This window comes from Chlamydomonas reinhardtii, chromosome 4, assembly GCF_000002595.2.
Source record: "Chlamydomonas reinhardtii strain CC-503 cw92 mt+ chromosome 4, whole genome shotgun sequence".
Lineage (NCBI taxonomy): Eukaryota > Viridiplantae > Chlorophyta > Chlorophyceae > Chlamydomonadales > Chlamydomonadaceae > Chlamydomonas > Chlamydomonas reinhardtii.
The window spans coordinates 2,847,772-2,856,990 of record NC_057007.1 but is presented as its reverse complement, the minus strand read 5'-3'; the positions used below and the strand labels follow the sequence as shown (position 1 = coordinate 2,856,990).

Genomic DNA, 9,219 nt, shown 5'->3' with positions numbered 1-9,219 from the left:
CTCGCCACAGATTAGCTCGAGTGTGCTCGTCTTCCGGCCCGAGATGACGCCGGTCAGTACGCAGTTCGCAGAGGCATTTACTTTTGTCTGGTTTCAGTTCTAGCTTAATTTATTTGCATCATGTGTTTGTTTCGGTGCACTGCCGGAGCTGTCGTGAACAACAGGCCAGGGAACGAAACCCGAGCTGCCGGCCCCGTTCCCGTCTGATTTTATGCAGAGCAAGGCCTTATGTTTCAGCATGCATATGGGGTTATCGGCTTACGAGGACAAAGCCAAGGCCCCAAGCCCACCAAGACCGCTCAAGCCCTGCACGAGCTTCAGGGATGCACTAGGCCAATCTAGCAATCTCTTACAACTTTGCTTGTCCTCCCTGATTTTGCTAGGTTACGTCCCAAAAAGCAACCAGCGCTGCTGATTCATGATCCGTTGGTTGGGCCCAGCAGCCAACAATCAAATCGATGTTTGTTCTTATGATCGCCAATATACTTTGACAGCATAAAATGACATGCAAGGCTCTTCACGATGACATTGCGCATACGTTAAGAATATATCATTCGTTTGGCTTCACACTTGCACCAATGTGTTGGGCATGTTATTTAGGCTCTATTGCAGCACTCTGAAATGGCTTAAGGGCCCACAGAACGCGTGCGGCACGGGAAGATGGCCATGAACGCTTTGTTGCTGTTGCTCGGGCTGGCAGCAGCTTTCAGTGTCGACACGGGGTCGTGGCCAAACATGACGGTGGCGCAGATGAGCGAGTGGTTCTGGGGTCCATCCGCAGCACGACTGCCCGGGAAGGACTTCGTTGACGCCGTCCAGGCAAGGAGCACGGTTCCGCTGGGACAGGGGTGGCGCGGGAGGGTTGCAGATGGCCAAGCAAATGCGACTGTCCGAATATACACACGATGGTCATGACTAGTCCGTCGAGCCTTGATGGCCTCCTAGCCTTGCAGAGGAGTACGGCAGGGCCCGGGCCCGGGTGTGTGTGTGAGGAACCCTGTAGGCAGGGGCACAGGCTATGCTGCACGCGTCCAAGCAGAGTGGGCCCACGCTTCATGCGCTCTTGTCCCGCAGACCGCACAACTCCGAGTGTACGACAGCCAGGGGCAGGAGCGCAAGGTGCGCTGCAGCAGGCGGTGTGACAGTACAGTTGCGGCGGGTACGGGTCGCGGCCTGCCATGTCCTGCTTACTCTCCAGCCTTCACTTCGCAATCCAGCCTGATCTCCAGCACGACCTGCCATGTTCATGATGGCGCAGATCTCCATCCTGTCAATCGCCAGCGAGTTCTCATTCATGGGCGACGGCATGTGGCAGCTGTTCCTGCAGAGCCTGCAGAACATCACCTTTGCGCACCGTGACGGACGGCAGGTGCGTGTGCCCTCTCTCCGGGTGTGTGCCACCAAACAGATCTCAGGGCTGGCTGCGCTACAACTGTCTTGGACCCATGTCGTGATATGACGTTGCTGCCCTTGATCTTGCGGCTACTGGGCCTCTCCCTCCCTCCCCAGGACCATCTGGCGGCGCACCTGGTCGCCACCGTCATGACACTGCCCAACGGCACCGCGGACAACTGCACGCACGTGTCACAGCCCTACGGCGCGCGCTGCGTCCCCATCACCTGCCCCATGTTCACACATGAGAAGTAAGGGCGGGATACGGGTCGCTGTGAGGAGCGCGTTTCCCGTACATCTTGGCTTGGGTTGGATACATAGTCCATATGTCGCAGTGCCTCTCTCGACCCTGTCTCCCACGCCCACGTATGCACGCACACACGCATCGCATACACTGTCTTTACGCTTTGTTTGCCTTGTGCTCTTTAGAACACACGCGCACGCACGCACACGCACGCCCCTCAAACACACGCAGCTATGGCTACAAGAGCCCGCCTTTCTATACATGACCGTTGCACGGCTCTGCTGACGTGGTGGACGCCAAAAACACATTAAAGGCTTACCATACTTGTTTTTGTTCCCTCTCACAGCTATGGCTACAAAAGCCCGCCTTTCTATGCGCTGAGCTTCGCCAAGACGCTGACCATACTTGACGCGCTCACACTTGGACTGGACGTATTTTTCCTGGACGCAGACCAGGTGAGGCCAGGTGAGGTCAGCCTGGTTGGGCCGTCAGGGCGTGGTATGGAATGTGCACCGTCACGTCGGGTTCAGTGCGGGTATTAGCAGCGACCCGCCCTGGAAGGGGGCCTTGGGTTCGGCCCTGGTTCGGGGTAGTAGTCACTACCCAAGGCACGTCTGTGTGTAGCTCGCAAAGCAGGATGTGTTTGGCCCGTGCCACCGTACCACGTGTTTGGTTGCAGGTGTTCTTCCGCAACCCGCTGCCGTACTTCATGGCGCGGCCACACATCGACATCATGGTTTCGGGGGATTGCCAGAAGCGGGATGACACGGTGCCGCAGGACCGCTTCCCTCCCATTGGATCCAACATTGGTGAGCCCGTGCGTCTTTGGGGTGGGGGGCGCAGCCGGCTAAACGCCTCGGCGACAGAACGATTGTGGGCAGTATTGCAGTACCAGCAGTACTACAATTCCGGTGCTGGCAGCTTGTGTCCTTTTGACCCTGTCAGCGTACGGCACTTCTTTGTCCGAAACTCATTTGGCCCTTATGCATCAGTTGTGGCCGCCCTGCACGCCGACACGTGTGCTGCAGGTGTGCTGTACCTGCGCGCGCGGCCCATAGTGACGCGAGCGATAACCAACTGGCTCGCATGGCTGGTGAACCTGTGAGTGGGGCCGCCCGCCATACGAACGCGGTCATGTACATGCGCCACCAAACTCATGCCGTGCAGTTGCCGGCCTGCCGGAGTGCGATCGTTGTGCATACAGGGCCAGCAGACACGGCTGTACTCACACGACGTGCACTCGTGGTTGCGTTACAGAGGCAGCCGGACACTTCGCCGGGCATGGGTGGCCTGTCTTCGCCTGTCGCGGCCTGTCGCCACCTGTCTTTGCCTGCCTGTAGCCATCTTACGTCTGTTACTGTTGCCATTTTGGTTCCTCGCGGGCGCAGCGCTCTTAGCAACCGGCCCAGCCTGGACCAGAGCACCTTCAATGAAGCCATCAACTGGATGGCCATAGACCTGGGGGCGAAGGTGCGGGCTTTCTGGGCTTTATGGGCTTTGTGGGATTGGTAGGTTTTGCGGCGGATGCGATGATCCAGCTAGCATTGTTGCCGGTGTGCCGTTGGCGATTGAGGCAGCAGGAAGGCAGACGCTGTGGCCATTGCCGTGCCTTGTCGCGCCAAGCCCAACATCTGATGCGCACCATGTGCCACAATGCCGCAGACCCTGTCGGTTGCCATGCTGCTGGGCGAGACGTTCAGCTACTGGTGCATGGTGGGCGGTGCGGCCTGGGGGTGTGTTCGTGGTAGTGTGATGGGGGCTGCTTTTGCCATTCCCAGAGAAAAGCAACCGGAGACCCACGATGGGCTGGCAAGGTCTGCCCATGACTAAGCACACAAGGCAGCTGACGCGGGTGTTCGTGTGAATCGTGTCGCACAAAAACACGCAGGGGCAATGCGGCTGCGACACGACCGGCGTGCAGTTTGGAGAGCGCGGGCGGTCGCACATGCGCGGGCCCGACGGCATGTGCCCGGTCGCCACGGTACGGGAGTGGGTCAGCTTCCACGGTGAGCGCAAAACTTATTAAGTATGAACATAACCGCGCATTGATCTTGCGCACGGACACGTGTCCATGCGCAAAAGTGAGGGGCTTCCTGACGTTGCGCACGCGCGCTCATTGTTGCCTCAACCTTGCGCATGGCCACGTACTTCATGGCATGCGCACAATTCAGCCCTATCCCTTTCTCTCTCTTTACTCGCATCCGGCTGCTGGCGTGTCCCCATTCCTACCCCGCGCCCATCCACCCTGGCTCCCACCCATGCATGCAGTCCCCTGCGACGGCGACATGAACCAGAAGGCCCGCACCATGCGCGAGCTGCTGGCCATGTACCAGCGCCTGGTGGGACCCGTGCACAGCCTGTCCTCGCCCATGGCCACGGCGACGTAGCGGCAGGAGGCACGGAGGAGGCCGAGGAGCAGGAGGCAGAGCGGGAGGTAGCCAGCGGCACCTTGGTTGGCGGCTTCAGCGGCTTACAGCTGACAGAGATTGAGGTGGATGGGGACAAGCAAGAGGGGTTGTGGTGTGTGTTGAAAAAGCACGAGGAGGAAGGGCCGACGCCACACGTGCAAGTGCGCCAGACGCCATGCGTGCGAGAGGGATGAGTATGTCAGTAGGTGAGTGTGTCAGTGAGAGAAGAAAACACTGCTGGCACAACGCATATGTCCTTGAGATTTTGTGCTGCAAGCCTGTCTCATACTAGACTGGCGGAGGCGTTGTAGAAGAGTGACAAGAGTCGTGACCAATTGTCAGACGGCAATGAACGAGAGCACAATCACATGTTACATTGCCGCATACGTATTTCATGCATAACACACAGCATGACTATCAAAGGACTCTCGGGCACTATGTTTCAAGCCGGCGCCGCAGGTGGCTGAGGCGGGCCCACACATTCTCAGAGGCTCGCGGCCTCAACCGGGGTGGGCAGGAAGCAAATAAGCGGCTGCGGGCAGTTTGACCGGTTAGGCTTTTGCATGTCTGAGAAGGTACAGGGTGCGCAGGCGGGAGAGCGAGTTGACGTGTCGGCTTGGCAGTGTGGCACGCACAAGTGAATGGCAGGTGTGGTGGCCGTGGGTACAGACCAGGAACGCTTGGACAGTTGGACATTGGGACATCGGGGACACATCGGGACAGGGGTCTTGGCTGGACGTGGCGTGCCCCCTGAGCACTAAAAACTCGTCGTTTTGTGTCGGTTGGCGGCTGTACTACCTTCATTACAGCACAGCCCCACTCCGTGGGGGCACCATGCTGCATCGCACGAGCCTTGGGCAGGGCGTGGCTGGGAGTGTGAGCTAAAGACTGGGGCTGTGACGGCAGGTGAAGGCTAGCAGCTAGCGCGCAGAGGAATAAACTTCATACTTCATGCTTATGGCTCAGAAACTTGCGGGTTTCCCGCTCGGGAGTCCGTCGCAACCCCCACCCTGGCAAGTGGCAACCCGTGCCCGTGCCGTCTGTCGCGATGGGTGATCGATTTTGCGCGGGTTGCACTTCCAGACCGGGTTGCGCCCAAACAAATATCTGTTTAACTTCAAGCATAAACATGCGCTGAACAGGCCGTAGGCAAAGGTCACGCTGCTGGAGAAAGTGTGCATGTGGCGCCAAACTTCTGGGACTGAATGCTCCTCGCCATCGGGCTCTGTATTACAGTTGTCCTTATGTCAAAGATGTTTCGTAGCAGGTCCTAGGGCCGCGTTGGAACTTCCCGTCTCACCAGCTACTGATTATGGACATACATCGTTGCAGCGTCACGTTTTTCCTCCTCTGGGCGCTGGCAGCAGCTTGCACAGTCGACGCGGGGTCATGGCCAAACATGACGGTGGCGCAGATGAGCGAGTGGTTCTGGGGTCCATCCGCAGCACGACTGCCCGGGAAGGACTTCGTTGAGGCGGTGCAGGTGCGGCGGACGGCGCTGTCCTGGGGGGGGGGGGCTGCGTGGAGCGAGGGTGGGTTGGGGCTTGGTGGACGGTACAACCCGTGTGACATGAACCGGTAGGGAACACGTGGCCGTCACACGGCACACGTGAAGGCCCCAAAGCTGCACGGGCACGGGTGCACGCACTGGCGTGCACGCCTTGGCCCCCCCCTTGGTGCTCGTCGCGTCTGGCATGCAAAAGACATCCCCGTTTCTTTTCGGCAGGCCTCCCACCTACGCGTGTATGATGGGCGCGGTCGCGAACGGAAGGTACGCAGTGGCGGGCGCATTACGGCCATAATGGAACAGTGTCGGCCCGGGCTGCGTTGACATAGGCTGCAGTAACCGTGGGTTGACAGTTGATGACAGCCAATCGGCCCCATTGGAGCTCAAACAACACTCATCTTAGCCTGCGCTTGTATCACTCGGTGAACTACGCTGCTACAGATCTCCATCCTGTCAATCGCCAGCGAGTTCTCATTCATGGGCGACGGAATGTGGCAGCTGTTCCTGCAGAGCCTGCAGAACATCACATTTGCGCACCGTGACGGACGGCAGGTGCGTGTGCGCGTGCGCGTGCGCGTGAGCGCATGCCCGCCCTCGGTGTTGCCATAAGCACAAGGGATGGACACGCGCAGGTCAGCGTATGCGAGGGGGGGCCCACTCTGGATGCGTGTCACCTCAAACAGTTACTCGTCATCAACGCTTATGAGATGCCACACCGACTCAACCGCTCCCTCCCTCCCTCCCCAGGACCACTTGGCGGCGCACCTGGTTGCCACCGTTATGACACTGCCCAACGGCACCGCGGACAGCTGCACGCGCGTGTCGCAGCCCTACGGCGCGCGCTGCGTCCCCATCACCTGCCCCATGTTCACACACGAGAAGTAAGGGCGGGCTACGGGTCGCTGGGAGGAGCGCTAAGTCGTTTCCCGCACGTCTGAGCTTGGATCAAGTAGCACGGGTATAGGACCAGCAGCCTTCGGCGTGGTCGTGCTATGCATAGTGGGATATGAGACAATGACCATTGCACGGACGCCGAAAACTAAACGCTTACCATACTTTTCTTTGTTCCCCCTCACAGCTATGGCTACAAAAGCCCGCCGTTCTACGCGCTGAGCTTTGCGAAGATCCAGACAATACTAGATGCGCTGACACTTAACTTCGATGTCTTCTTCCTAGATGGAGACCAGGCAAGCAGCGGGCGTGTCGGCACTACTGGGATGTGCGCTTGCAAGTGCCAATGTGCCGTGCGTGTGCCTTTGTGTGCGATCGGACAACTAGGTTTCCGTGGTCCAAGGCTACGCATTGCCCTAGTTTGGAATGAGCTTCAACTACCGTAATCGTCATTTCCAACCAGACCTTGATGACATACACGGCACATGCAGGTGTTCTTCCGCAACCCGCTGCCGTACTTTATGGCGCGACCCGATGTGGACGTTATGGTCTCTGGGGAGTGCCAGAGGCGAGACGACACGATACCGCTGGACCGATTCCCTCGTGTGGCCAACAACATAGGTGAGAAGCACCCGACCGCACCTGATCGCGCATACCGGTAGTTTCCTCCCGCACATACTGAGTCTGCAACTCGACATCCAATGTATATGCAACAGTGTGTGACCTTTGCATTTGCTGCAACACACATAGCTGCTTGCATACGGGTCTGTGCAATTGGATACACGCCTCAAGTATGCATGCCTGCCGTGCACAGGTGTGCTTTACTTCCGCGCGCGGCCGATGGTGGCGCGTGCGGTGGTGAACTGGATGGCCTGGCTGGTCAACCTGTGAGTACCGGTGCCGGCCAACACCAGGCAAATAACTGAATGACGTCCATGCCAGGCAGGCACAGGCCACAGGCCATAGGCCCATCGCAGACATCTGGTCACACCTGCAACGCGCAGCGCACCCATGGCCCTTGCATGACGCCGACCCAACAGGCTAAGCCACAGCGGGTGTTTCTGTATGTCCGTTTGCGTGCAGGGCCCAGTGGAGTAGGCCCAGTCTGGATCAGAGTACATTTGGTGCGGCGATGGAGTGGATGAGCACAGACCTTGGGACAAAGGTGGGCGCTCGTCCGGGCAGCGGTTCGTGGGTTGATCTGATCATGGGCTGGAGCTTGTCGTATCACCGCTACCGCTATGCCTTCACGTGTGCACCCACCCGGCACGTGCATACCCATGGCGCATGGCACATGGCGTTTGCTGTGTGCACCCACACGGCACGTGCATACCCATGGCGCATGGCGCATGGAACTTCAGGCCTTGACGACAGGGTTCCGCGGCCGCAGGTACTTTCGCTGTCCATGCTCCTGGGGGAGACCTTCAGCCAGTGGTGCATGGTGAGCGACTGGGCACACCATGGTTGGATCAGTATGGTGCAACATTGTATGTGGTATGCAACACAATGCAAGGTGCTTGAGGGACCATTGTCACTGTGTGCTCCTGCTTTATGTGCCTGCGCCGGCAACACAATTGCAGGGCCCATGCGGCTGCAACACCACTCGGTTGCCCATGGGGCAGCGGGGGCAGTCACCGGGGCGGGGGCCCGACGGCATGTGCCCGGTCGCCACGGTACGGCAGTGGGTCAGCTTTCACGGTGAGCCGATGGGGGTGATCGGCCGTGTGATGCCACTGCAAGCTTACACGCGGGCCAATCACGGCGTCCAGCCACCGCAACTGCAGCTGATTGGTGGTGGACGGAATGCATCACCAACCGCAACCGCCTGCAAGCCATCTTCCAATCCTCACTTAACCTCCCGCCTCCTCATTACCCGCCTGCCTCGCCCCGCGCGCCCATCCACCCTGGCTCCCACCCATGCATGCAGTCCCCTGCGACGGCGACATGAACCAGAAGGCCCGCACCATGCGCGAGCTGCTGGCCATGTACCAGCGCCTGGTGGGGCCCGTGCACAGCCTGTCCGCGCCCATGGCCACGGCGACGTAGCGGGAGGAGGCAGGAGCGCCAACGTGCCATTCGTAGGTGGAGCTGCAGGGGTGCAGCACGCACATCACACACACTCTGTGACGCTCCCATCAAGGGGCGGGTCGACAGGGCACCTTATTGGGTGCACGCATTGGGACCTTGTGCGGGAAAGGCTACAGGTGTCTGCCGAACTGGATAGGTAGGCAGTAGCAGGGCTGCGGAATGAGGAGGATAAGTGGCAAATATGGGAATGCTGGGGGGGGGGGGAAGCATGTGACAAGGGGTGTCAGCTTTGTACAGCTGGAAAATGGGCTGAGCCCCATGTAGCGCAAGGGGATGTGACGATGGGCACCGGCGACATGAACAGCACCCTTGCAAGCCCATCAAGCGGGACTGGCCACTATGCCAACGCCGTGCCGAGGCACCGACATGCCCTGTCCCCGCCACGCCACGCCACCTTACCCACGCCACTTCACGGTCCATGATACCCCAAATGCACCTCACCCACATCCCACTCAAGCACCGCAAACGGCTAGCCGGGCTCGGGCGCGGGATCCCGGGCCGCGACACATGTAAGGCTCGGGGACGCATGGTTTGGCTGTTGCAAACAATTTCGACATTCTTGCCCCAAGACGCTTGTCGTCGACATGTTTTGATACATGGATGTAAGATATTTAGGGGCCGAGAGCTATACTCGCGAACTGAAGAAAGTCAAGATGTCCATGGACTCACGAGGTCGCTTCTCGCTCCGG

At 59.2% G+C, this 9,219-nt stretch overlaps 2 protein-coding genes across 2 annotated transcripts; both read left to right on the top strand.

Annotated features, from left to right (window-relative positions):
* Nucleotides 1-45: 45 nt before the first annotated feature.
* Nucleotides 46-5,041, top strand: CHLRE_04g224350v5 (uncharacterized protein). Its single transcript, XM_001692253.2, has 11 exons — nt 46-819; nt 1,075-1,119; nt 1,259-1,369; nt 1,510-1,643; nt 1,983-2,091; nt 2,316-2,445; nt 2,665-2,737; nt 3,025-3,106; nt 3,299-3,349; nt 3,525-3,642; nt 3,905-5,041. The coding sequence occupies exons 1-11, from the start codon at nt 661-663 to the stop codon at nt 4,021-4,023; spliced, it is 1,131 nt and encodes a 376-aa protein (XP_001692305.2). The 5' UTR covers nt 46-660; the 3' UTR covers nt 4,024-5,041.
* Nucleotides 5,042-5,165: 124 nt separating this feature from the next.
* On the top strand, nt 5,166-9,055 carry CHLRE_04g224300v5 (uncharacterized protein). Its single transcript, XM_043061955.1, has 11 exons — nt 5,166-5,527; nt 5,771-5,815; nt 5,993-6,103; nt 6,299-6,432; nt 6,630-6,738; nt 6,934-7,063; nt 7,257-7,329; nt 7,526-7,607; nt 7,833-7,883; nt 8,023-8,140; nt 8,370-9,055. The coding sequence occupies exons 1-11, from the start codon at nt 5,444-5,446 to the stop codon at nt 8,486-8,488; spliced, it is 1,056 nt and encodes a 351-aa protein (XP_042925307.1). The 5' UTR covers nt 5,166-5,443; the 3' UTR covers nt 8,489-9,055.
* Nucleotides 9,056-9,219: the final 164 nt, after the last annotated feature.

Excerpts from the sequence above, each read along its gene's own strand:
- CHLRE_04g224350v5 (XM_001692253.2), top strand. The coding sequence starts at position 661 with ATGGCCATGAACGCTTTGTTGCTGTTGCTCGGGCTGGCAGCAGCTTTC. Across the intron at positions 2,092-2,315 it reads TTTTCCTGGACGCAGACCAG|GTGTTCTTCCGCAACCCGCT; the intron begins GTGAGGCCAGGT and ends GTTTGGTTGCAG. Across the intron at positions 2,738-3,024 it reads CTCGCATGGCTGGTGAACCT|CGCTCTTAGCAACCGGCCCA; the intron begins GTGAGTGGGGCC and ends TCGCGGGCGCAG.
- CHLRE_04g224300v5 (XM_043061955.1), top strand. The coding sequence starts at position 5,444 with ATGACGGTGGCGCAGATGAGCGAGTGGTTCTGGGGTCCATCCGCAGCA. Across the intron at positions 6,433-6,629 it reads CCCATGTTCACACACGAGAA|CTATGGCTACAAAAGCCCGC; the intron begins GTAAGGGCGGGC and ends TCCCCCTCACAG. Across the intron at positions 7,064-7,256 it reads TCGTGTGGCCAACAACATAG|GTGTGCTTTACTTCCGCGCG; the intron begins GTGAGAAGCACC and ends TGCCGTGCACAG.